Here is a 26,597-nt window from a genome sequence, read left to right on the forward strand (position 1 = left end):
CCCTAGGAAGCAGCCCCTGAGGTGCCCAGCAGGGCTGACTGTCCTGGGGAGCGACTTACTGTGCCCAGGGTCCTGTCTGTGACCCTCCCCCCCTCCCCCCTCACAGTCACACCCTCTGTCTTGGTTGGGGAAGGAGAGGGGAGACTCCCGTTTGGGGGCCCATCCCAGTGTTGTCCTGGGTATTTAGCCAGACCTGCCCCATCTTGCAGACTTCGTGAGGACAAGAGCCTGTGCAGTTCAGAGGGGCCCTAAGACCCTGGCAGGAGCCTTGTCTTACAGGCACCAACCCCCAGGGTGTAGGATTCAGCTAGTCCCTTGCCAGTGTCTGAAGCCATGTTTTCTTGTTCCTTGAGAGACAAGAGGGAGCTGCCTCAGTCCACTCGGGCTGCCGTGGCAAGGACCACAGACTGGGAGCTTTTACACAGTGGACTTGATTTCTCGCAGCTCTGAAGGCGGGAGGCCCAAGGTCAGGATGCCGGGGCAGTTGGGTCCCGGTGGCAGGGCCAGGTGAGCTCTGGGGCCTCTTTCCCAGGGCAGGTATCCCATTCAGGAGGGCTCCGGGGGCACAAACTTGCAGACCACAGCAGGAGTCCATCCAAGGTAGCAAGTGGTTTCGTAGAGAACAGGGAAAGCCTCGTTTCCTCCACCTTAACCTGGACGCATTCAGGTGGCTCTGCTGGTTGTTCCTGAAGCGCTTTTGGAGAGCTGCCCACCGAGGTCACAAGCCTGTGTTTTCACTAGGAAGTGGATAGAGAGAAACCAGAGTGCCCACTGCCCACCCGCAATGGGGGAGCTGGGGTCCCGGCCTCACCAGAGCTTGGCCGAGGCACCAGTCCTGGCGAGCTTTTAAGCAACAAGTTTTACTTTTTGTCTGCACAGACCTGTAGAGCAAAAACACCCAAGAAATTTTGAACAGCAGGTGGTTCCTAGATTTCTCTCTGTAGTTACCGCTTGAGAAGCTCACCGTGCTGTGGGTCCTTTTGCTTCAGTGGAATTTTAATAATGACAGTGTTATTTGGAAAGCAGCATACTTTGGATTGGCCACCTAAAGGACTGCAGTGCCACTTGTGCAGTTGCGTCAGGATGAGCGTGGGGTCGCTGAGAGGGAGCGCTGCCGGGTCGGCAGGATGTCTCGTGTCCTCTCAAATTCCTGGGCGTGCCCTCGTTAGTGACTATCCCATTAATAAAAACGGAATTGTGAAAGAGGCTTTAATTGGGAAAGCTTGCGTTTTTGCCTGTTAGAACCATAAATTGAGTTAGCAGAGTCCGAAATAATGAGGTTATGTTGTAGCATTGGATATAAATTGTGACCGGCAGGTAAGAATTGTTTCAAAATTAAAATTGTTAGCTTTGAATATTGTTTCGGGGGTGTGAGATTCGGAGGACCACCTTGTTTTGCCGCTAGGTGGGCAGGACAGGTGTGCGCTTGTGTGTTATCTTTTTGAGAAGCTGCAACTGTTTTCTCGTGTTTGCTGTGGTGTGAAAATAGGAGCTTCATTGTGGTTATGTATTATATTTTAAAGTATCTCAGAGAAATTCGTCTCCAGTCCATAGAACTAAACATCTTCAGATGGGTAAGAGGCGGGTGCTTCCCGTCGCGAACTTTGTAGAAGTGGAGCCTTCAGACTTACGTGGTTGTAGAGTTGGGCGTCACTCACGTTGTTTGTTTGGGGAGCGTATGTTTGGTTTTGCTCTAAAGAAAATCACTTCTGGCAGCTGAACGTTTTTCAAGGGTTGGATAGTCTGAAGGGAAAATGAAGTGGTGGTTTTAGAACAGTTTTGTGGAAGCAAATGTTTCCTCTCCTCTGACACTGAAGTGCGGATATGTGTGACTGCTTGGCATGTATCCAGCACGTTCTTGAGCTACCGGAAATGGTGTGTTTTGAAACCCTTTGGAGGCTAAGAGCTCAGAAGCCCTGTCCAGGGTCACAGTCGGCCTCGTGAGCCGGCCCTGCCAGGTCAGCGTTTGCACTGCTGGCACAGAGGTTCCTGGTAGCGCCCCTGAGGGGCCAGAGGTGCCTGCAGCCGGGGGCCACAGAGCATCACCGATGGACTGCATTTTTCCAGGTGGTGTGTGGCAGGCATTTTCTCGAAGATGCACAGTGTGAGACTCGAGGAAAGCAACTGACAATGTTTGTTACTGATGACAAAATTCCAGCTTTAAACGAAAGTTAGCATTTTGAAAAGCTTCTGTCTGCCACCCTGAGCTTGATGGCTTCCCAGTAATGAAAGACATTTCAGGAGATGGGCGCTAACATTAACAGATGCGTCTCATGTCGTCTAATGAAATGTGCCAGCGTGTGGACTCCGCATGTGTCCAACTGGCCGCCGTGCACACAGGCAAAAGATGTTTTCAGAGTGCGTTACGACGCAGGAAGGTGTGGCGCATTCATGGACGTGGTTGCAGATTCGTGTCACAACTACTTTTCATGTAAATGCGGCCTGTCGAGGTTTGGTGTGGTATCAGGGAACATCCACAATTCTGAAAGCCTTTCTAAGGTTTAATTTTGGAAATACATATCCCACATAAGCAACCGCTCTTTGGGGTCCTCAGTTTTTAAGGGTATAAAGGGACCTCAACAGCAAAAAGTTGGAGAGCTGCCTGGGAGGTGGTGGGCTGCTTCCTGCCCTTGGGTGGCCTGGGGAAACCTAAGGTTTCGTGTTGGTATTCGTAGGTCTGCTTAGGAAATGGAGCCGTTTTCAGCTGAGAGGACATTTGCACTTAGAAATGTAAAGATATAAAACTATCTCAGTGCATCATGTTCGCCTCCAGGTTTTCTTTTTCCCAGTTTCAGGGATGCCCGCCCACCGTTCTCTTCCTCTGGGGAAACGTTGTTACTAGTACGGTGTGACCACCGTTTTGGTGACCTGCTGTTGTGTGTGGACCCACATTTTAAGTTGTGTTAGGAGCATAACACAATTTTTCTTTTTTAACTTTTGCCTTGATCATAGGGGTTTGTTTTTGTTTCGTGACCTGAAATTTTACATTAGAATTTCTGGGAAGAAATTATGAAAGCGATCTTGCAAATGTAAAATCAAAAAAAATGAATCAAAATGAACCAGATTATCTACAATGATATGATCTATTCTGAATAAAGTACTTCATTCCACTTAACAGAAATAACTGGATTTTCCTTTTCTGATTATTCAGAACTCAAATCCAGAGGCATGGGGTTTTTTTTGGGGGGGGGTTCATATTAACATAAATTTAAAAAACTTTTTAATTCCTGAGAACATCGTAATTTCTTTGCTTTTATAAATGTTCACTGTTGTGAACAGTTTCTCCTGAGAAGTTTCTCGTTTTGAGATGGGTTGACCACATGTGAGAGAGGTGGTGGCCATGGGGGGGTGGGGGTGACCAGAGTGAGATGGTCGCTATCTCTTTAAAAGGAGGTGGGACGGAATGTTTGCTCTGAGGTCACCAAGGAGACCACAGTTACAGGGGAGGCAGTTGGTGTGAGGTGAGGAAGAGGTGAGGTGCGGGCAGGGAGTCCTGGGTCTAGAATGCGAAATGTGTTAAAATGTTAACATCGAGGACTTACCTAGAAACAGAGACACGTTTGTGGAGCAAACTAGGTATCGTGATTGAATGAGGGCACAGGAGGAGAAACATTCTTTAAATATGTAAATACACGTAGATGAGCTGTACCACGGTGATGTTCAATAATCATAACATTAGTCTGAAATCTTTCTTAGATTTTTAACTAAAAGGATGACATAGGTATAGTGTTCTAGGGCTTCCCTGGTGGCACAGTGGTTAAGAATCCGCCTGTCAAGGCAGGGGACACGGGTTCGATCCCTGGTCAGGGAACTTAAGATCCCACATGCAGCGGAGCAACTAAGTCCATGTGCAACAACTACTGAGCCTGCGCTCTAGAGCCCACGAGCCACAACTACTGAGCCCGCATGCCACAACTACCGAAGCCATGTGCCTAGAGCCTGTGCTCCACAACAAGAGAAGCCACTGCAATGAGAAACCTACACACCACAACGAAGAGTAGACCCCCGCTCGCTGCAACTAGAGAAAACCCACACGCAGCAGCAAAGACCAACGCAGCCAAAAATTAAATAGATTTTTTTTAAAAAAAGGATTTCTAGGGCTTCCCTGGTGGCGCAGTGGTTGAGAGTCCGCCTGCCAATGCAGGGGACACGGGTTCGTGCCCCGGTCCGGGAAGATCCCACATGCTGCGGAGCGGCTGGGCCTGTGAGCCATGGCCGCTGAGCCTGCGCGTCCGGAGCCTGTGCTCTGCAATGGGAGAGGCCACAACAGTGAGAGGCCCGCGTACCGCAAAAAAAAAAAAAGTTTCTAAATAATGACTTTTCATGTGTAATTTTTTTGTTCATCTTTTCATGTTTTGTTCCTTTGTCTCTGGGTTTTTACTGACCTTGGTCCATCTCAAAAGTAAGATTGTAATTGGAAAGCATCTGGTACCAATTATCAGTTTTCAAACTCTCCTTCCCACTGAGGCCTCTGCCCTCTGCCTACCAGCTTCCTCCCCACCAGTGCGCCAGCTGAGGCCTGTCCAGCCCGCTGCTTTCAGAGTGTAGTCAAAGTATCTTCCCTTCTTTAAAAGTCCTTAAGGGAAGCAGGGGACTTTGTTTTGTGGATTTTGTTTGTCGACTCGCCGAATGTCTTTGTGGGTCACGTAATGTACATTCAAATAAGAGATTGTTTGGAAAGTTTCATTCTTTTTTTTCCTTAAACATGATTTTAGTTATAGTTGCTTTAAATCTTTAAACTATTTTGTTGTTTTCTTTTAGGAGCTTACTCCATGATCACAGTCTCGAGATAATCTGCGTTGTAATCTGTGAATAGTGACCGGCAGCAGCAGTGTTTCGAGGCTTGGCGCTTCCCTTGGACCCTGCAGTTGCATCGGCCAGGTTTTGGTTGTTTTTAGGAAGTCGGAAGAAGCGCCCACTTCCATGTGGGGCAGGTAACATGGCAATAGTGTTAAACGCCAGCAACACAATTTTAAGTTTTGATGTCATGTTTTCTATTTCAAAAGTGGCATTATATGTAAAGAAACTAATGTAACATTAGTATTTGTTTGAAATGGTTTAAGCTTTAGCCCAAGATTTCTTGAAGAGTGTCTAATTGTGTGTTAAGAATCTGATTCAGAGCACTACTTTATCTTTACATGAGTGGTTTTTTTAGTGCATTTACGATGACGTTTTATATTCTCTCTGGTGAGAACTGTATTTTGTAGAGGAGAGTCCTTCCTGCAGAAAGCCTTGGGTGACCAGGACAGTGGCGTGGTCCTTGGTGGCACAGGTGCTGATGTCACAGCTCCTGCAAGCTTCCGAGTAGCCTGGGAGAGTGTGGGCCTAGGCCCAGGGTTGGGGAGTTACAGACCTGGACATGGAAATGGGAGGTGACAATACTTAGTGGGAACCAAAAAGAGAATTCAGTTGTGTGTGATTTTTAATTTTGTGTATTTTCTGTTTGAAGGTTTTCATTCTGTATTAGTCCTTCCCCTGGGATGGAACATGGCATAAAACCTGAGTCATCGTTAGCATTTAAATGTAATTGAAGCCTGCACAGCTTGGGAAAAAATTCTCAAGGTATATACTATCTTTTTCAGGCTTTTTCATTTTAAACAGGAGTGAAGTTTTCACAAACATGACCCTTTAAACAGTCTGTTAGAAAGAGGAGAGAAGAAATATACACCAAAGGTGCTGTGTGGCTTAGTATTTTCTCAGTGTCCCCATCGACTGCTGCTGCAGACCCTGCGCGCAGAGCTGAATGGGCCCATCTTGTGTCAACACAGTCGTGGCTCGGGAATCTGGGCAGGGTTCAGGGTCCGAATCCCCCATCTCCACGTGATCCCTCCAGCAGCGTGGTCAGACGTCTCACACGCAGCTTGGGGCTTCCAAGCACTAGGCCCAGAGCCAGCACAGCGCTCTGTCCACCGAGCTCTGCGGGCAGAACCAGGTGGGCCCCGCGTCTCTGTGCGGGAGAGCCCGAAGCACCCGCCACCCTGTCCTGTCCTGGCAGCACTGCTGCTCACTTCCTCTTTCCCTGCTACCTCTTGTACAAATCCTTGTCCTCAGCAGTTGACCAGTTCACAGATTTGGTTTGCTAGCTGTGTTTTTCTACTGAACACTAGATACGTAACTGTTAGTTTTCTTCAAGAACCCCCTTGAATCCTCTCAGCGCACTTTAGGAAACGCCTTCGGTTTTTGTAGGTGGAGAATTGTTGCGATTCACTGTGTCTGGGTTTCCTCCGTGCGGGTGTTGCCCCTTCTCGTGCGCTCTCGTGGCTGGTGGGTGCCTGTCCTGGTCCTGGACCGCGGCCCTGGCTGACGCCTGGTGTGGTTTGATTGCATTTCCTCGTTAGGTATGGACGAGAAGGGTGACCCGAGTGGTGAGGATGCGCCCAAGGCCATCAAGCCCACCAGCAAAGAGTTCAGGAAGACGTGGGGGTTCCGGAGGACCACCATCGCCAAGCGCGAGGGCGCTGGGGATGCAGAGGTGGATGCCCTGGAGCCGCTGCCCCGGCAGCAGCAGAGCCTGTCGCTGCGTCGCAGCGGAAGGCAGCCGAAGCGGACCGAGCGGGTGGAGGAGTTCCTGACCACGGTACGGCGCCGGGGCCGGAGGGGCACCCCTGTGTCCCTAGAGGACTCGGCGGAGCCGGCGTCCTGTCCAGTGACAGATGCGGAGAGCGCCTCTGAGGGGAGCGTGGAGAGCACCTCGGACGGGAAGAGCGGTCCCAGGTCTGGCTCCACGGGTGCTAAGGAACGAACGGCCTCCTCGGCAAAGGCCAGAGGGCGTGGCGACGAGGATGACACCTCCGATAGCGACAGTGACGGGCTGACTTTGAAAGAACTCCAGAATCGCCTGCGGAGAAAGCGCGAGCAGGAGCCCACGGACAGGCCCCCCAAGGGCGTCCAGAGCCGCCTGCGGAAGAAGCTTCGGGAGGAGGACCCGGTGGAGACCATGGACGTTGAGGCAGGCGATGCAGTGGAGGGCTCGCTGCCCGTCCCGCAGGAGCCGGAGGCCGACCTGGGGGCTGTGTCCCAGGCGGCGAAAATGGACAGAGAGAGCCAGCTGGAAGGGAGGGCGGCCCCAGGGGGGAATGCAGAGGAACCCGGAGACGCAGTCCGACACAAGCCCGAATGTGAGGTGTACGACCCCAACGCCCTGTACTGCCTGTGCCGCCAGCCTCATAATAACAGGTGGGTCGTGGGAGGATGGAGTGGCTGCCTAGGCTTCTGGGGGGAGCCCGAGCTGTGGAAAGTGCCAGAGAGCGTTTTCCATTCGTCTTAGTTTAGAGAGTCCCAGGGTGGCCTAAATGAGGGACTTGTTCTCTTGGGAGAGACGAACAGGTCATTGTCCAAAAACAAAAACAAAAATGGCGTGGGTGGGCGCTGCCAAGAGCCACACCCTCCACCAAGGTGGGGGCTGGCGTGGGACATTGGCTGCCTCGGTCCCACCAGCCACGGACAAGGCGGCCTGGACCAGAGGGGATCTGCTGTCCCAGAGAGCTCGCTGGGTGACGCTGCTCCAGACCGGCTGAGACTGGGCTGTGGTGTGGACATTGGGGCAGCTTGGGGTGTGGGGGGGGTATAGGCGTGGCTGCCCTTCTGTGGACAAGAACTGTGGTGTCAAGGGCAGAGTGCTTCCCTCAAAGAAAAGATGAAGCAAATTTGATTGAATGTTAGTAAAATTGAGAAGGGCACGTGGATGCTCTTTATTCTGTTCTCTCCACGTTTCTGTAATATTTTGGTTTTTTTCATAATAGAATGTTGAAATTTGACTTGTGTTTAAAATTGAGTTGGTCTCTCACTTTCCATTCCTAATACTAATAATAATCCATTCTTTATTTTATCATTCCAGGTTTATGATTTGCTGTGACCGATGTGAAGAATGGTTTCATGGCGACTGTGTGGGCATTTCTGAGGCTCGAGGGAGGCTCTTGGAAAGGAACGGGGAGGATTACATCTGCCCAAACTGCACCATCCTGCAAGTGCAGGACGAGCCCAGCTCTGAGACCACAGGCACGCAGGACTCGAGGTCGAGACCTGCGGACGCCGACGGCACAGACTGTACAAGTATAGGAACCGTGGAGCAGAAATCAAGTGAAGACCAAGGAATTAAGGGTAGAATTGAGAAAGCTGCAAACCCCAGTGGCAAGAAAAAACTCAAGATATTCCAGCCCGTAAGTACCTGTCTCCCAAGGTCAGCGGTAGAGGTGACCGTGGAGCCCTCAGCTGCCATTGGCAGAAACATCAAGACAGGAGCGTTTGTCTTCTGAGATAAGTTAGCTTTTCCCAGGAGTGGCATTGTGCGTGGGGCTGGGCTCTGCGAGCTCCCAGGTCCATGCACCTGCTCAAGGCTGGCAGGCCTATCTATTCTTCCTCTATGTTTGTTAATCATATCTATCTCCTGTGCTGTTATTACTGACTTAACATTTTCCATAAGTGGACTCACTTTTATAAGTCTTCCCTTCAGTTTTCTCATGAATGGATCCTGAGTTTGAAGTGCATATGTGAACAAACAAAATTATTTTTGAGTCACAGGGGCATGTGTGCACCTATATTACCCGTCACCGCCTTGAGAGAACCAGTGGTCTTGTCCCTGCCTCGCAGCAAGATGCCAAGGCCAGCGGTGGTGACCGCACAGCTCCCCAGGGTGACAATTCAGCTGTGGCTGGCACGCCCTCTGTTATGGTGGTCTCCCACTCCCCAGTGCTTGTGCAGCTCTATATTCTCCTTTCCCAGCTCTGTTCACTCGTTTCTCCTGCCCAAGGGCCGTGATTCTTTGTCATGGTTTCCGTGCATCTTGAGAGCTGTCTCAGGCTCTCACGATTGTCCTACTCAGAGCATGTTTTCACCCCAGGCCTTCCTTGAATTGGGGGCCCATGCCGCCCCCACAGCCCGTTCTCTAGCCAGTGTTGGGCATGCAGATGACTTTGCGGTGGCCGTGTCATAGCTCCCCGCCGTCTCCCCCTTGCACTGACGTAGCCTTGAGGGCTGGACCATTTAAATTTTACCTGTCATGGGGGTATGAGGAGGCATCGAGTGGAAGTATGATGATAACTGGTAAGGAAGAAGAATTAATGGAAATGTAAGTCAGTAGGAAACGTCATGTTATTGCTGATGTGTTTGAGACTACACATAAAAGTATTTTTCTGAGTAAAACTTGGATTCTGTGGAGAAAAAGCAATTAAGTGCATAATTTGAGATATAAGATTTTGCTCAAGTACATTTGAGGGGTATGTTCATGTATGTTATTAGTCTCGACCATCAAAACATGCTCTAGTGATCATGGACAGCTGTGTTCAGCCCTTGTAGTGAACCAGGTTCCTACTGCACGGCAGGCAGCCACAGGCTTGTTTAGCAGCTTAAACAACACACATTTATTAGCTCAGAAATCCAGGCCTGGCTAAGCTGGGCCCCCTCTGCTCTGGGTCTTACAAGATTGCCCTCCAGGTGTCGGTGGGGGCTGAGGTCTCATCAGAGGCTCGGCTGGGGAAAGATCCACATCCAAAAGCTCTGACTTGATTTAGCATGTAAAATATGTCCCGGGCAATTTTTGTGGCATGGTGACACCAAAAAGTTATCTGTTGTTTCTGAGACCCACGTTTAATTGGGTGTCCTGGGTGTCGTCTCACAACCTTGCCCGCCGAGCCTAGGCCTGGGCGCCCTCTCAGCAGAGGCAGCAGTGGAATCCTCTCTCTTCTGGAGGCTCAGTTCCTCTTTTAAGGGTTTTCAGTTGATGAAGTTGGACCCTTTGGACTAACTCACAATCCTCTCACTTGGGATCTTAATTTCGTTGGTAAAATCCCTGCCCATTTGCCCGATAAGGGAACCTACTTGTGGTGTGAAATCCCATTGTGTTCAGAAGCGTGCAGCATGAGTGCCGGGGTCCCCTTAGAGTTCTGCCCTTCATGCGTGGCATGAAGGGCAGTTAAGAACTTGAGGGCCTTACTCAGGGGAGGTAGATTTGTGTGTTTTGAATAAACAAAGGTACATTTTTATTCATAATTTTTTTCATACATGATTAAAAGCAGTAATCTCGGTACCATGAATAGTTGTGTTACAGAGTGCCACACCCACCAAAGTGGGTGAGTACACTGAAGCCGCGTCTGATCCTGCAGGTCGTAGAGGCGCCTGGTGCCGCCAGATGCATTGGCCCCGGGTGCTCGAGCGTGGCGCAGCCCGACTCTGTCTACTGCAGCAGCGACTGTATCCTGAAACACGCTGCGGCTACCATGCGCTTCCTGAGCGCAGGGAAAGAGCAGAAACCAAAACCTAAAGAGAAACCCAAGACAAAGCCGGAAAAAATCATTCTTCAGAAATGTAGCGTTCAGGTGAGTTGACTGAGGCCAACCATTTGTGTAGTTGAAACCAAAAGCGTCTGGAGGCTACGGGCTCGGTGGGTTGATTTGGAGAGTGTAGGGCACACAGGCCCAGACGGGGTGCAGGCACCTTCACACTGCCCTCCGCCTTGCCCACCAGTGTTCGCGTCAGCATTACAAATAGGCACGTGTTCTCATGTTTTCCTTCTCCGCCTCTAGCCGAGGGATTAACTGATAGAAACATGGGAAGCGGCTGCTGCACGGAATAGCTCTCCACCCACACCAGCCCCGCCGGGAGGAGAGCGGTCCCTGTTGGAGTCTGTGTGGGGAGTTGACGCGCAGGCAGCGGGGTGGCAAGTGGGTTCTGGGGGTGCCGCACTGAGTTCCTGGTGGGGTACAGGGATGTCGTTTGGACGCCTGTCCTTTCTCCACGTGCTGTTGTGTCTGCAGCTCCTGCCTGTCAGTGTTATTTGGGCGCATTCTCACACAGGGCCCCGGCCCGCCGTGCTCTCCGCCTTGCTTCACTGCCTCACTCCATGGCCCCTCGGTTATCCTGGCGGCCTAGCACCTCATCAGGATGCTAGGATGACGGGTTATTCTGTCAGGGACCTTCTCATCGCTCGGATGTCGATGCGGGCCTGCTGGATGTGGGGGAGGAGCCAGCCCTCTGCTGAGCAGATGCAGTGTATTGGGCTTAGGATGGCCCAGGAGCTGATTGAGTCGTGACCCTCACTGCAGAGTGAAATGAGCAGAGGTTAATTTCTGACCTCATTAATGATTGGGGCTTTACTGATTATCCAGGCAGGCATTAAAATCTCTTCTGTGCACAAGAGACTGGCTCCAGACAAGAAGGAGAACACAGCGAAGAAGGTGGCGGTGGTCCCTCCAAGGAGTGAGGTCCTCGCTAAGGAGCCGACCTGTGAGAGCAGCACGCCGTCCTGGGCCAGCGACCACAATTACAATGCAGTAAAGCCAGAAAAGACTGCTGCCCCCTGGCCGCCACTGTTGTATAAATGTATGTATCACCCGGGGGGAGCTCTGGACCCTTCCCGGTCTTTCTGGACGGCCGTGCACTCGGGCCTCTCCAGAGCTAGGAGTTCTAGCCGTGTTTTCTGCTGCACCTGCAGAGATCAAAGCCCTTTCCCAAGTCCAGGAGGCCTCCTGAGCCCCGCGTGCCCATCCTTAGTCTGTCGGGACTTCTTGTCAGTGTTTCCGAAAAGCTGTACGAGCCCCATTGCTGAGTGTCTCACCTCTGACGATTGATGTCTTTAATCGCTTTTCTTTACTATCAGTCTCTGGTAAGTATGTGTAGTGTCTTCGGCAGAATCTGACAAGGGGGCGCGCTGCCTGGCACTCAAGGTCCGCCGTCATCCAGACGTTCACCACAGCGCCGTCACCGCGTGGGCTCTCCACGCGGGGGCCTTTCCACACAGTCTGCTCCCAGCACACGTGACGCCCACTTCCTTGTATGTTGTGGGAACCTGTTCCTATTAGCACAGTAGTGTTGTGGCTGATTTTCAGCTGAAGCATGAGTTTCAGGAGTTACATTATTTTTGACGGAACCGGACTTTTTTTATGTCCAATTCACATACTACACACAACATAAACACACATGCCAGGCTTGAAGGCCGTTTACCCTGCTTCCTGTGCTTGAAGGTAAGTGAGCACAGTGTCTCTACTCTGAGCAGCACCCAGACCAGGAGTCCTGGCGTGCGCTGCTGGGCCGTCCCACCCCAGGCTTCAAGTTCAGACAGGCCTTTGCAATCCCAGATGAGGTCATGCAGCTTGAATCTTTTCCCTTTCTTCTTTTTTTCAGCTCATTCTCCAAAATTAAATTTCAGAAATTTAAATTGCTCTGGGGCACATCTTATTCTTATTCTATGGTTAAGGTCATTTTGTGTTCAGTTTTTATTTATGCTATCTTTCATTTATACTCTTGCAACTTTTTTTAAAAGCACAAGAGGTTAAATGGCCCCAAATTCCAGGATTATAGCCACATGCTGCTTCCTCCTCTCAGTCGGCTGTTTAGGCCAGTGGCCTGAGGGAAGGCCTCATGGATGTAGTGTGGCTAGAAAACTGCATAACTAGATGCATTTTGAGAATGTAAATGACCCAAGACCTAAGAAATGGAGTTGCAAGTAAACTGCAAAGCAATACTGTGTGTGTATATATATGCATATTTATCTATTTTATTTATTTTTGGATTTTTGGAGTGAGTGGTTAAATATGGAGTTAACCAGTTGCTGTATTAAAATGAGTCTCAATACACCTCAGGTTGTTTGAACCAAGAACTTCATGCTAACAACGTGTCGCAAATACCCATCAAGTTATAGCACCTCTACACAGTAGCGCCTCTACAGGGGTTACGAATGGACCTAAATACAAGCATCGCCCAGCTGGGAAGGGGTGGGGAGCAGTCACGTTGGAATCCTGTGCTAAATGTTCTCAGTTGGTTATAGGCACGTGACAGAATAAAAGGAAAACCGAGGTGTAGCCACAAAACCCTGGGTGATTGGTTTCAATTCAGTTAATTTCCATCTCTGTTGACCAGAATTGGGAGACTGCCCCCAGGCTCCGAGTGTGGAGTCAGATGTAGGGCGCACAGTGAGAAAGGAAAGTTGGCGGGAGGGGTGGGTGCTTACTCATCCCCAGTTCTGACTTCCCGGTTTTTGAGGGAAGACTGGGGTGGAGGGGCGGGGAGACTTGCCCCCAGGAGATGGTGGCTCTGCTCACAGGCGGGGTTTCTCTTCCCTCTGCCCCACCCTCCCTCTCTGCACATCAGCTCCTCACTGATCACCTTCCCAGCACATTTACGTCTCAGAACTACATGGATGGATAGCCACAGCTTCTAGCCTGCATAAGGGACATGCTTTTGAGCTAGTTGCTTCTGATCATTTTTTGTTATCCCAGAAATGTCATCTTCCCAAAAGATGATTGGGAGGAGTGTAAAAGGTCGCTGGTAAACACCCGACTTCAGCCTCGGTGAGTAGCAGCTGTGCCTCTGCCTCTTCCCCAAACCATTACTTGACAGTGGCAGTGGCTGTGGACCTTCCCCGGGTCCCCACACACAGGCACAATGGGAGGGGGCCCCTCGCACACACTCAGCAGAACCCTGCATCCCCACCAGGGTCCCCGCCTGCCTCCCTGGCTGCAGAGCGTGGTATGTTTCTGGGTGCAGGTGATGCTGGGACAGCTCTTAGGAAGGGGGCGTTTTCCACGTTGACCTGGATTCAGGTCACATCTTGGGTAGATCCTTGGGCAGCCAATGTGCTGCCCCTGGAGGTGCTCTGCCCCCCACCCCCTTCTCCCAGGCCATCGGCGCTGGCCTTGGGTTGTGGGTTCAGGGCAGCCCTTCATGAGCGTCACGGGCAAGACCTTGCTACACAGAGGCTCTGACCTGCTTCGCTAGTGGGACAGTCAGTAGATCTTCAGGTCCTCAGGGTGGTGGGATTAACACGTACTTGTTCTCTGATGAGTTTTTTTTTTTAATTTTTCAGAGTTTCTGAAAACAAAAACAGTGTAACTCATGGAAACAATTGCCATTTTATTTCCCCCCAGGTCACTGTGTTTCTTACTCCTCATGGTTCCTCTTCATTTCCTCTCCATCGCCTCTCATTACTGTCCAGGCACAGGCACGAAGAGGGCTGAAAACGTTCTTCGAAAGTGTCCCTGGTTTGTTAGGGTTTGGAAGTGGAATTGTGATAGGCATAGGCACATTTCCCCATGTTTGGGGCTCCCTAAATGGCCCTGAGATGACTTAAAACTCTGGGGACCTGAACAAAGTTTGACTGGAAAATCAGATTTCTGCAGTTTCATGTAGCTTTGAGAATTGAAATGGGGACCCCTTGCAGAACCTGTGCACCCAGGTCCAGTGATGTGTTAGCATCCTGCCCCGATGCGAGCGTTGCCCCGTGGTCCCCGTGTGCCACATGTCCGGTCCCCGTGCTATGGCGAAGTGGATCTGGGGACGCGGGTTTCACAGGGATTGGTGGTGTGGGTTCCGGGAGCACGCTTCACAGGTAGTAAGAGAAGACAAGTCCCACGGTGAGATAGATGGGCGGGGGGGTGGGGGTGCCTGGGACCCAGGGGTGTTTGGTAGAAATGGAACGGTGGGAGAGGCATGTTTTATCAGCTGCACGAGCTGTTTTTATCTGTGTCTTCCAGATCTTCAGTGGCAAAAAAATGTGGGTGGGGACAAAGCAGCCTTGTACATCTCACCAATCTCCTCCCCCCATTTGGAGAGAGAACCAAACTTGTCCTGATAAGGATTTACCTTGACAGCTGTTTTTAAAGTTATCCAAATAGCTGGAATTTTCTTGGTCATTGACATTCTCTCGTATTTTTAAGTGTTTTACTTTTTACAGTTTTTTTTTTTTTAATAGCCAACTTCAGAAAATTAGTGCAGGGGAGGTTTCGCATGTACATGTACTTTTTCTGACAGAGACCCTCAGATGTATCCTGGATGTATCCTGGCTGCCCCCCTTAGTTCTTGTGCTTTAGCGGGGGTGGGGGTGGGTAGAAGTTTCTAGCAGGATTGGTCCTGCTCACCTCACCTGCCCTTTGGCCTTCATGTGGCCTCTGGGGCTCTGCATCTCCTGTGGCACTGTTCACAGGCGGTCCCGCGGCAGAGTCCCTTAGGTGGCATCGAGTCCCTTAGGTGGCATCGAGTCCCGAGGGTTCTTTTGAAGATGCAGCTGTAAACCCTCCCACACGGTGTAGGAGTCTCAGGTATATTTGAAGCTGTGAAGTAATGTTTTTGATTTTTTGCGTGTTGCACATCACCGTGCACGTAGTCATAGTCTTACCTTCTGAAAGTTAAAGAAGTAAACCTGGAAGATCGATAAGGAGGGTTTCCACTTTGATTTCTGTCAACGAAGGTCGGGGCGTTGCCATGCACCTGGAGGCGTCAGCGAGACGAGCATAAAGGTAACGGCCGCTTAACCCGCCGGGGTCAGCAGGTGCCGCGGGCTCTGTGCCCCAGAGTCTTAACACGCCCCCGGCCCCATCATGTTGCTTGAAGTAACAGGTGATGCAGGCACAGATAACGGTTAAAGTTGGACCTTGTCAGAGTGGTGAAAGTGCCTGTTGGCGGGTTTTGGAAGTGAGGGAAAGCAGCAGCTCTACTTCCAGCTGAGTCTCAGGTCTGGCGGCCAGTCCCCGCCAGTCCAGTTGGCGTAGACAGGAGAGTGGAACGCCTGCCTCACACACAGCCTCGGCCCTGTTTCCTTCTCGTGGTTCATGCTGAGGGATGATGTGACCATTTTTTCCATATATTACCAGTCCAACATGAATTGGGTTTTGGTTTTCAAAATCTGTGAAACTGAAAACAAGGAAGGGTCCATTTGCCTCCGGAGGTGTACTTGTTTTTTTGCAAGCTTGTTATGGCCAGTTCTATGCACCTCTCTTGAGGTGTAAGTCGCTCAGATACTGCACATCAGTAAGAAAAAAGTCAATCTGGACAAGCTTTGTGTAGCCCCAGATCATGGCAATTTGGCTGTGGACCCACATACAGACCCCTTAGCGATGGAGAGCAGCTGGCACGAGGGCCCCAGAGATGGAGATCAGGCCTCCCAGGTCTTCAGTGGGGATTCTCTCTGTTTCTGTGTAAGCACAACTTTAATTCTCCAGGAATAATTCACTGCAGAATATTTAAGCAAAGGCACAAAAGCAAAATGTTCTCTCTTGCTACTTGAATTTTCACACTAGGAAACGTCTTGACAGCCAAGAAACAAAGTTGAAATGAGAAACGTCTTCGTACACGTGTCAGGCTGAGCTGAAAATAGAGCTGATGTCACAGTGAGCAGAGCCCACTCCCCCCAGCCCGTGCTGCTCCACTGTGTCCTCTGAGCCCTGGCTGGTCCCGTTACGTTACCCGGGCCTTGTGACGGTAGCTGCCTCGCCTCGGCCTCACCACTGAGCCTGGGTGGATCTGGGGCCCTGTGGGAATGGGGGGGGCGGGAGGGGACGTTCCGACCTGCACCACGTGGGCTTGCTTGGCGCCTGGTCACATAAGAAGCTCTTTGATTTCTTTGGCATTTACAGCCAATCATTCTGAGTAGTGTCTCTCCCCCTACCCCCCATCGTGTCAGTGTGACTGAAAGCCTCATATCTGGGGATTTTTAGGGTAAATTGGCACCTCTTTGGGGCAGGACAAAAGGTATAAAGCAGTGACCGTCCCTCAGGGTTTCTCACTGGTCCCTGTGAGGGGCCACCTCGGCAACGGCTGTCACTGGGCGGGGGCCGCGCGATGCTGTGCGACTCGGGCTCCTGCCCGGCGCTGGTTCCTCGTTCTGCTGCACAGCACTGGCTGCTCGGAGTAACACAGCTTCCACTCCCGTTTCCTCCTGTCCCCACCAAGGCCCACCAGTGCCACCCAGTGGCCAGCGATGCCATAGCACCACGGCCCACCTTGCCGTGTGGCAAGGCCCCCAGTTTCATGCTTATTGGGAAGTTAGCCAATTAGATTGTTGCTGGTCCCTGAGCGCACCGGCCTGCCTGGTTCCTACCGGGCTTCACCACAAACAACTCGTTTCCAGTATAAACCAATGGCCAGACCCAGCAGAAACGACGTCATCTGGGGCGGTGGCATGGCCACCGGCCAGCCTTTCCTCCTGTATCTGCTCCCCAAGACAGCACCTGGCCTGGAGCTTGGGCCACTCTTTTCCCCATAGGCAGACCCCGGGATGGCCCAGACTGGGTGTACACTCCCAGGAGGCCGTCTGTCCGGCACATGGGCAGGTGGTCACCCTGCCTCGAGCTGGCAGCACTGGGGGCCTGCCACTGCTGGAGCCACTCTACCATGGGGGTGTGCTGCTTTCCTGTTCTAGAACTGGTGCTTCGTGGTTGGTTGGTTACGCCTTGCTTTTCTGTGAATGTATACACATAATACAGTTAAAAGGGAATTCGGATGAATTTGCAAATCTGATTTTAGCTCTACTCAGAAGTAATGCTTCTGTCACTGTCAGACACTGTGGCACTACACGGTGTCACCGCCGTTCCAGCAGCAGCTAACCCACATCCAGCTGACAGTGGGACCCGATGCAACTGTTTTCTGTTTTGAGCATTTTTCCTCCAAGTAGGAGAGGGATAGAGCTGACTTGCTGTTGGGGTCCACCAGTTCCCACATCTTAGCAACTTTTTATTTATGTAATTATACTTACATACGCTCTGAGATGCAGGTGAGGGATGATGAAAGTTGACTTTTAAAAGCCAGAAGCAGCTAATTTTATAGAAGAGCAGCATAATGGTTAAGGAAAGCCATCCCCTGCTTTTTAAATAGATTACGTTCATTTACTGTTACCTCTCTTGGATAGCAGGTCACTTTAATCACCTGTACTGTGAATGTCCTAAAAATAAGCTCCTGGCTTCTGTTTTCCCTGAATGAGAGAAAACACCGGTTAGACCAGTGGAAGCGTTGATCTTAGGGAATGAATGTTTTCGAAGTCAACAGGAATTGTCACTTGAAACAATGTAAATGTCACATGATTTGTTTGAGGCCCCATCATGGGTGCCTCACTGAGGATTCTGGAAGCACCTTAGGCCAGCTTTTTACAGTTGTTTAAAAGTGTGCCACTAAAATCTCAGCAAAGTTTGTAAAAAGTCAGTGACTGAGCTGGTCTTAGGACTCGATTTTAATCCTGACGGGTTCCTTCATCCCCTGCTGGCAGTCACAGCTGGCACCGCGTCCTGCTCCACTCCACTCTCGTTCCCCCAAGAAGAGGGGCTGTCCATTTCATTTAACCTAAGCTCTAGCAGTCGTCCCCCCCCCCCCCCGCCCAGATTAGGTGCTGTGGATCCTGTTAGCCAAGGCTGAGCTGGTAAAGATAAGTTTCCATGTACTGAGGTATGGTAGCGCCTTAGGAATATGGATTTGAGCTGATGAAATAATATACGTAGAATCATAGTACTTAGTTCCTATGACGTCCCCAGTTCCTACTTTGTTAGCTGTGACTTGCTGACGGGACGTGGGTGACAGCCAGCGGGGTGGTCTTGGGAAAGTTCTGCTCAGCAGGGAGTGGGTGGTCTTGGGAAAGCCTGGACAGCATAGCCCCGGGGGTGCCGGCACATGTGGGGCCAGTGATTGGGACACAGTGGACAAGGGGACATGAGGTCGGGGGGTGCTCTGTGAGATGAAAATTTGCAGTCAGGGTTGTTGCTTGATGACAATGAGGTACTTCTAACATGGTTCTAAGTTTTGGATGTGTGTAGCGCTGTTGCAAACTTTGTAAAATTAGGTAATTTCGCCTGTACTGTGAAATGGAAAAATCTTGCGGTCCCTGGACTTTTAACACCTGTGGCTGAACTGGCCTGACCAGTGCTGGAGGAAGGCAGTCCTGAGGGCAGCACTCTGGCCCTTTGCCAGGATGGTCACGCAGGGTGTAGGCTGTGAACGCCTTGGGGGCTCTTGTGGGGTCAGGCCTTATTTGTAGACAGGCTCTCACCTCTCTCCCCAGACCTCAGATTTTCTCCCTGCTTCACTAGGACAGTTGCAAGAAGCACCGGCAGCTGACTGGAATTGGTGGGTCTTCAACCCCTGCGTAAAATTGGAAGGCTGCTAGAGTATCTCGAAGTCTCCTGTTTAGAATCTAGGGGCTCACTGCGCTGTGGGTAGTTTGAGAAAAGCCTGCACCTGGGGAGGCGGCTTCTCCGTCGGTCCTGTGTGACGTGGCCCTAGGTGGTGTCCCTGTGCTCTCCTGGCTTGCTCCCTGGACCTGCCTGCCCCCACCCCCACCCCGTTCTGCCCTGGGTCCCAGACGTTCTGGGCGGTGGGCCTGAGCGGGGCCATCTGGAAACACGCCCCTGCTCTCAGTCACGGCTCCCCACGTACCTCTGCTGGGCCGCACGCCCCTAAGACTGAGGAACTGGTCTTAGGATGAATCTCCTTGCTTGCCGCTGACTGTAATTCTGATGGTCTGATACGGGATTAGGTGTAATCGGTCCGCGCGAAGTACTGGCACAAAGACTCATTTTAGCTTTTGGCTGTAGTCCTTGTTTGCGTTGAAAGTGCTAACCTACTGTCTTACCCAATAGCGAGCTGCAGCTAGAGGGGTGTGAATGACAGCAGGTGGCGTTCCTGCCACCCAGCTCCTAGTGTAAAAATAACTGGTCTCCCCCCATGTTGCAGTTTTCTGCCAACATTCTATATTTTATTAATGTCACCATGTCCAGTTGACTTTTGTCCAAGAGGACGGTGAACACCTGTGAGCCGCTAACCCCAGGGTGGACTCTCGCTAGTCCTTCCAGTGCCCCACGGGCCCCCGAGGTGGGGCTTGGATATGCATTCGAAGAGAATGTGTCTGATCCACCCTGGAAAGATTTTCTAAGCTCCTGTTCACCAAAAATTGCACTGGGACTCTCCATGAGAGTGGTCTTTGAAATCTATACCTTCTCTTGATACAGCAAAATTTGCCCTTCGAGTTCCAAGCTAAGCTAACGGTTTAAATCAAGCCTTTGATAGCTTACTGGTTTATCGGTTGAAGTCAAAGTTTTAATAGTAAAGCATTTCTCTCTGAAACAAAGTATATTCGCTATCATAAATGTTGCTGGTAGCCCTTTTTACACTCCTTTTCTGAATTTAACAGTTACTTTAAATCTGTCTCAGTGATGCCGGGTTATTAGCTTTGCTGGTTTCGGGTGCACGTGCTGTGTGGGGTCCCCTGCACCCCTACCTCACTAAGCGGGCCCCTCTCCTTTGCAGCCGTGAAGGAGGACAGACGCGCAGAGGCCAAGGTGGCGGTGGCGGCGGTGCCGAAGAAGGTGGCTCCTCCAGGCTCCTCGGGGGGCAGCAAGCAACCCTCGCCCAGAAATCTCCTTCCAAAGAAGTCCCCTCCTTTTGCAAACGCGGCAGCAGCCAAACCGGCCATCAAAAAGACGCCACCGGGTTTCAAGGGCACCATCCCCAAGAGGCCGTGGCTCTCGGCTGCCCCCTCCCCCTCGGGCAGCGCTCCCTCGGCCAAGCAGGCAGGGCTGGCACCTGTTGCTGCCACGTCTGCTTCCAGAAAGTTTCCCAGCTCTGCTGCTTCGGTGGGCGCCATCAGGAAGCCTGGGCCCACCTCGGTTCCCCTGGCCTCTCCAGCCCCGGGACGCCTGGGCCCCGCGAGCCCTGCCTCGTCACAGCCAAATTCTCAAATTCGGCAAAACATAAGACGCTCCTTGAAGGAGATCTTGTGGAAAAGGTGGGCTGTTCCATTTTGTTTCTTAAATGTTAAAGTGGAGAGTTTTCCACGTAAAGGGTGGTTGTTTCACGATGGCCCCACTGTTTAAGAAAAATGTCACATGTGGGACTTCCCTGGTGGTCCGGTGGTTAAGACTCCGCGCTTCCACTGCAGGGGGCACTGGGGTTCCATCCCTGGTTGGGGAGCTGAGATCCCACATGGCATGTAAGTGCAGCAGTTACCGTGGGGTTTTTTTCATTCCATCTAGAGTCACTGACAGCGATGACTTAATCATGACAGAAAATGAAGTAGGAAAAATTGCACTGCACATCGAGAAGGAGATGTTTAACTTGTTCCGAGTCACAGACAATCGGTACAAGAGCAAGTACCGCAGCCTCATGTTCAACCTCAAGGACCCCAAAAACCAGGTGCGTGTCCGACCGTCAGGAGAGGGGGCAGTCCTGGCCAGGTGCTGCCCAGGTCTGGGTTAGGGCAGTGGGTCCCCCTGCAGCTGTGGGTGAGTGGCATGCTGTTCCCGTGGGGCCAGGCGCTCGCCCGCTGAGGTTCTTGCCACCCGCGCGCCTGTGTGCCTGCCGGGGCCCACGCTGTCTGGATCGGCCTCTTGACCTCTTACCTGTGTTTAGAAGCAGGGCACATACTCTGACTTTCCATTTTGCCTTGTTAACCCCCTGGCAGAAGGGATTTCTTCTACCTTTGTCCCTAACACTGTACCTTCTTCAGTCGATTGTGTTTTCTGTGAAGCGGTCTTTGTAGCAGGGTCAGTGTGGCAGGATACTCGAGATCAGCTGCCCGACCTCAGGGCCCTTGTTCTCTGAGCATCGATGGGATGCTCCGGGCCCTCGTCCTGCTACGGGGCAGGGGCTTGCCTTGCTGCCCATCTCCACATCCTCTCTAGTATCTTAGAGGGGTTTTTTTGTTTTTTGTTGTTTTGGTTTTTTTTTTGCGGTACACGGGCCTCTCACTGTTGTGGCCTCTCCCATTGCGGAGCACAGGCTCCGGACGCGCAGGCTCAGTGGCCATGGCTCACGGGCCCAGCCGCTCTGCTGGAATCTTCCCGGACCGGGGCACGAACCAGTGTCCCCTGCATCGGCAGGCGGACTCTCAACCACTGCGCCACCAGGGAAGCCCTCTTAGAGGGAAGCCCTCTTAGAGGGAACGAGTGAACAAGAGATGTTTGTTTACAGGGGCTCTTCCATCGTGTTCTGCGTGAAGAAATCTCTTTGGCAAAACTTGTGAGAATGAAGCCAGAAGAACTTGTCTCCAAAGAGCTTTCCATGTGGAAAGAGAGATCGTCAAAGCCTGTGAGTGCCGACGGGAGAGGCGGCTGCGGGTGCCAGAAGCCTGACACCAGCGCCCCCACCCCCACCCCAGAGTGAATTAATAGCCCTTTGGCATGAGAGAGTCCCTTTGGGAAAGAAGGGCTAAGTCTTCACGTTTGTCTGTCTTTTTCATCTTAGGTGATGGAGTCCAGAACTAAATTGCATAATGAGACTAAGAAGCCAACCGTTAAACAGGAAACTCTTCCCGATATGGAAGATTCTCCGCCAGTATCAGATTCTGATGTAAGCGTTTAGGATTTCCAGTGCTCACGAGAATTGACTAAGATGATCCCGTTCCAGATGTTGTTAGGTGCCTGAATTACTGGGCAAGACACTGAGCTGACACAAGTGTGTGTAGTTGTATTGCTTCTCAAGTACTTGTATTCAGTAGTCCTTTTTCTCTTTTTTCAGTGGTTCTTAATCACATGAGATGTTTCTTCCACGGGTGCTGCTAATTTGGAGAGGGGGTGAAAGAGAAATGACCTTCCCTGCTTCTTGTGCTTTAGGAACAGCAAGAATCGGTGCGGGCGGCCCCCGAGAGGAGTGCAGCACCGCTGCTGGACCTTGTCGGCAGCATGCTGCAGGACACGACCGGGCAGCACCGGGCGCACCTCTTTGACCTGAATTGTAAGATCTGCACAGGTGAGCAGATCTTGGGGGAGACTGTGGAGACCCTTCTCGGGACAGCTGCATTCAAACCAGGTTACACGGTGGAAAGGCTAGAATCGTTTCTTCAAGCTTAGGAAGTGAGCCCTTGCCTTTATAGTGGTGTTGTTTTAAAGCAGTGATCGTCTGTCTACCCACGGGCAGGCTTTGCTCTCGAACGTGTGGGATTTCTCACGAAGGCCTTCCTTCTGTTCTCCAGGTCAGGTTCCATCGTCGGAAGATGAGCCAGCTCCGCAAAAGCAAAAGTGGTCACCTTCTGCCAGGAAGGAGGACTCAAAGTCCAAGCATGGCAGCTCTGCCTCTGAGCCCGCTCTCAGCTCAGCCAGTGATGCGGCACCAGAAACTCTGCCCGAAAACGCCTCGGAGCCAGACCTGGAAAGCGCTGCTCGCGCCCATTTGGAGGGAAGGTCCCTCCCGGTGCCTCCAGAGGACGGCCACCCCGAGCCCTCCGCCCTGGAAGGCGCCCCCTGCCTGGCCCCTGGGGGCGGCGGAGTGCTCACCACAGTCACGGTGTCCGGCCGAGACCCCAGGACTGCACCAGGCGGGCCGAGCACGGGCACGGCTCCCTCGGCAGCCCACCCAGACAGTGTCCACCCAGCGGAGCCCCGACAGGACGTCCCGAAGCCTGTGCCGACCTCCGTGACGGTGCCCAAGTCCATCCTGGCCAAGCCGTCCGCATCGCCCGAGCCCAGATACCTCCTGTCGGTCCCACCGTCGCCAAGCATCAGGTGCGGCCCCCGTGTGTGGTCTGAGCAGCTGAGCTGTGGCCTTTCTTTCAGGTGAACAGGAGCAGTAATGAGTGATTCAGTCGTTCGGCTCTGAGATCCACCCAGAAATACAACTCTCCTCAATTTTCTATTTTAGAAAGGCGTTTTTTTAAAACTTCAGTTTTAGGATGAGTAATTATCACCTTAGAAATATAGTTCCTGAAAACTGGAATTTAAATTTACAGCCATCCAGTTTATTGCCTATATAGTTTATATTTCTTTGACCAGAATGTGTTTATATCATTATGATTAAGGTAATTAATTTGAAAAAGTAAGCTATCAAAACTTGCAGGAATTCACTTTGCTTTTATAAACACGTTAAATAAATAAATAAATATTGGGGATTCTTTGGGCAGAGAGAAAGATTCACGTATTTTCTGTGGTTTTGTTTTACAGCATCTCAGAGTCCCGCTCCCCGCCAGAAGGCGATACCACCCTCTTTTTGTCTCGACTTGGCACCATTTGGAAAGGATTTATTAACATGCAGAGTGTAGCGAAGTTTGTCACTAAGGCGTATCCTGTCTCTGGATGTTTTGATTATCTCAGTGAGGTTAGAACCAGGAGGGAGAGAAGTGTGTGTGTGCGTGTGTGTGTGTGCGTGCACGCGTTTTCCACGGGCACTCTGGTCCCGCGCTGGAGTCAGGCGTGTGACCACCTTCCTGCTGAGTGTCTGGATGCGCAAGCACCTCTGAAGGCAAAATAGGGGTTGCCGGGCCGAGTCAGCAGGTTACGCGGTTTGGACAGTGGCGAAAATTCAAATGAGAAATCAGACCCTCCACCTTTTCTGAAAAAGCTGAAGCTTGTCTTCCTTCTCCCTCTGTTCTCTAGAGCTTGTGCAAAACCAACCTGGGTGTGCGTGTGCCCACTGCAGGTGTGGCCAGACACGCATGACCTGCCTTGGTGTGGAGGGGCACACGTGACAGGTCTTTTATTTTTCAAAATTAACAAAACAGCACTAGCATTTCAGACTTAACAAAGAGTGCTCAGTCACTTCTGAGACACACCTGGATCTTTATGTGTGTTCATAAAAGACAACAGTAAAACATATTGCTAACTGTCATCCTATTTAGCAGAAGCTTATCCTCCTGCCACCCTTGGGTTTGGTCACTCATAATCCCGGATGTTAGTCAGCGAAGCAACATTTGACACAGTTATTGGTGCTTTGTTTGGGATAGTTGCAGTTTTCTTAGTTGTGAATCTCGGGTAGTTTGGGGTCTCTCTGTGACCGCCACGGTTCCACCGGCCATTTAATCAGAGTTCATTTCACTTAGGACCTGCCCGACACGATTCACATCGGCGGAAGGATTGCCCCAAAGACAGTCTGGGATTACGTCGGCAAACTCAGATCTTCAGTGTCTAAGGTACCTGCCCACAGTCTCATCTCTGCACCCAAGGAAGAAGGGGTTTGTTTACACACGGCTCTTTCTTTGACTTCTCGTCTTGCGCGTTAATACTTGAAATGTCTCTAGTTCGTGAGATATTGCAGGTGAACGTTTAAGTTGATAGCTGGCTAACCTGTGAAGGGGTGTTTGAGTAGCATGACGGTGGAAGCTTTGTGAAAGCGCATGTGCAGTTCAGAGTTAGAAATACAGATGCTCTGTCCCTTCTTGTCTGAGCTGATGGAGCAGAGGTGGGGGGAGGCGGCTGGGCTGGAGTCTGACCCCCTGAAATGCGGACGCAGCTGTGTGTCTGCGTGTGCAGTGCTCTTTGCGGGGGGGGGGGCTCTTGTTTTCACTGGGGTCACAGAAGGGTTACAACCCTGGTCTAGTTCAGCCCTCCCGTTTCCGAGCTGCGGGCAGCTCATCACACGCTTAGTGGTCACTTAGCTCTGTGTCAGACACTGCCCCAGACTGGCCCTGCACACAGAATACCCCGTGAGTACGAGACCCCCAGGAGGTGGGCTCTGTGTTGAGGACAGTGGGGCTAAGTAGTTTTAAAGTGGTTCCTCCGAAACCAAGATCAAACCCAGCAGTCTTGAGACTCGGGCCTGTGTCCTCTTCACTAGCTCGTTGTTCTGATGTGTTGGGCAGCAGGGCTGTGACAGTCAGAATCAGAGCTGGTTGCTTCTCTCCTCGCTTCCCTCCTGCTTTTGGGGCTTAGGTGCAAGGTGAAGCGGCTGCCTTTCCGAGAGGCCGCAGGTCAATGCTCCCCGCCCTCTGTTTGTTGCAGGAGCTGTGTCTGATCCGCTTCCACCCCGCGACAGAGGAGGAGGAGGTGGCCTACATCTCTCTGTACTCCTATTTCAGCAGCCGCGGCCGCTTCGGCGTCGTGGCAAACAACAGTAGGCACGTCAAAGACCTCTACCTGATCCCGCTGAGCGCCGCGGACCCTGTGCCCTCCAAACTCCTGCCCTTTGAGGGACCAGGTAGGCCCCAGCCTTCTGCCCACACGTCCCCCCCACGCCCTGTGGAGCCAGTCCCAGCGAGCTGCGTGCCTCACCCAGACCCGGCCTTTGGCAGCGGAACTTGGGAGCAGGGGTGAAGTAGCGTCGAGCTATGGGACTTCCTGGATAGTGGAGGGTGGCACCGGAGGTCCCCTGAGGAAGGTGTGAATTGTCTTAGAAAAGTCCTGTGAAGAGGGACAAACCTGTCCGGAGCCCGCCCGCCTCGTGTGAGCAGGGTGTTGGCGGCAGGAGCTGGGCAGTGCCGGGAGGGCGGGGCCTGGGCCTGGCCTGCGGGCTTGCCTCCTTGCAGGCGTTAGGCCAAGCCTCTTCGCTACAGGCATTCGTTTTGAGGAGAAACGAGAAATAGCGTTGAGACAGGAACTAGTTCTAGAAATAGTCACTTTGAAATCTGCTGCTCGAATTCTTATCTTTGGCAGACCACTTTCTGTTCACTCATTCCTTAGAAAGTGCTGCTTCTAAAGAATTACTTACAGGCTGACCAGAAAGCAAGTTCAGGCTTGTCAAGGGAGCTAAGGGTGATTCCAAGGGGGACGTGGTCTCTGGGGACCCAACTCGTCTTAACCCTGAGAAGTTGATGGGACTTAAGTCTCGCAGAAAGATGCCTAAATGGGAGTGTCTCCTTGGCCGTGGTGCCCCCCAAAACGGCTAAGCCTAGAGGATGCTGAGTGTAACCCGCGGTCAGCGCTCTTGAAGCACTTGCTTCTACAGGCGGTGGCTACGCCCGCGCCCGGTGCCTCCGTGTCCATGGCCAGCGCCCCAGCGGCTCTGCGGCTGGGCCCAGCGTCCTGGTCGGTCCCCGTGACCGCAGGGCTCGTGTTCCCTGACATAACACACGGAACTGTCTCAGTGCCAAACACGTTAGAAGCCAAGCTCTCCGGGGGGCTGTCCCACTCCTCGTGCTAAAGCGGTGCCGCCTGATGGGCAGCAGGGAGGGCCGTGGCCGAGATTCTTGGCGGGCAGCTCCT

The 26,597-nt window shown here is 51.8% G+C and overlaps 1 protein-coding gene across 2 annotated transcripts in view; it reads left to right on the top strand.

Moving 5' to 3' along the window:
• Positions 1-26,597, top strand: part of DIDO1 (death inducer-obliterator 1) — a 51,615-nt gene that overhangs the window by 14,411 nt on the left and 10,607 nt on the right. For both annotated transcript variants that reach the window (XM_029219924.1, XM_029219923.1), the window contains exons 2-16: positions 4,762-4,934; positions 5,450-5,562; positions 6,339-7,176; positions 7,838-8,159; positions 10,101-10,313; positions 11,103-11,316; positions 19,999-20,476; positions 20,724-20,883; positions 21,661-21,777; positions 21,934-22,038; positions 22,302-22,437; positions 22,661-23,189; positions 23,625-23,778; positions 24,500-24,589; positions 25,398-25,593. In XM_029219924.1, coding sequence (XP_029075757.1) covers positions 6,341-7,176; positions 7,838-8,159; positions 10,101-10,313; positions 11,103-11,316; positions 19,999-20,476; positions 20,724-20,883; positions 21,661-21,777; positions 21,934-22,038; positions 22,302-22,437; positions 22,661-23,189; positions 23,625-23,778; positions 24,500-24,589; positions 25,398-25,593 — 3,550 coding nt within the window. In that variant the 5' untranslated portion in view covers positions 4,762-4,934; positions 5,450-5,562; positions 6,339-6,340. The remainder of the gene's footprint in view (positions 1-4,761; positions 4,935-5,449; positions 5,563-6,338; positions 7,177-7,837; positions 8,160-10,100; positions 10,314-11,102; positions 11,317-19,998; positions 20,477-20,723; positions 20,884-21,660; positions 21,778-21,933; positions 22,039-22,301; positions 22,438-22,660; positions 23,190-23,624; positions 23,779-24,499; positions 24,590-25,397; positions 25,594-26,597) is intronic.

Source organism: Monodon monoceros, unplaced genomic scaffold (assembly GCF_005190385.1).
Source record: "Monodon monoceros isolate NGI ecotype Baffin Bay Population unplaced genomic scaffold, NGI_Narwhal_1 Super_Scaffold_13, whole genome shotgun sequence".
Lineage (NCBI taxonomy): Eukaryota > Metazoa > Chordata > Mammalia > Artiodactyla > Monodontidae > Monodon > Monodon monoceros.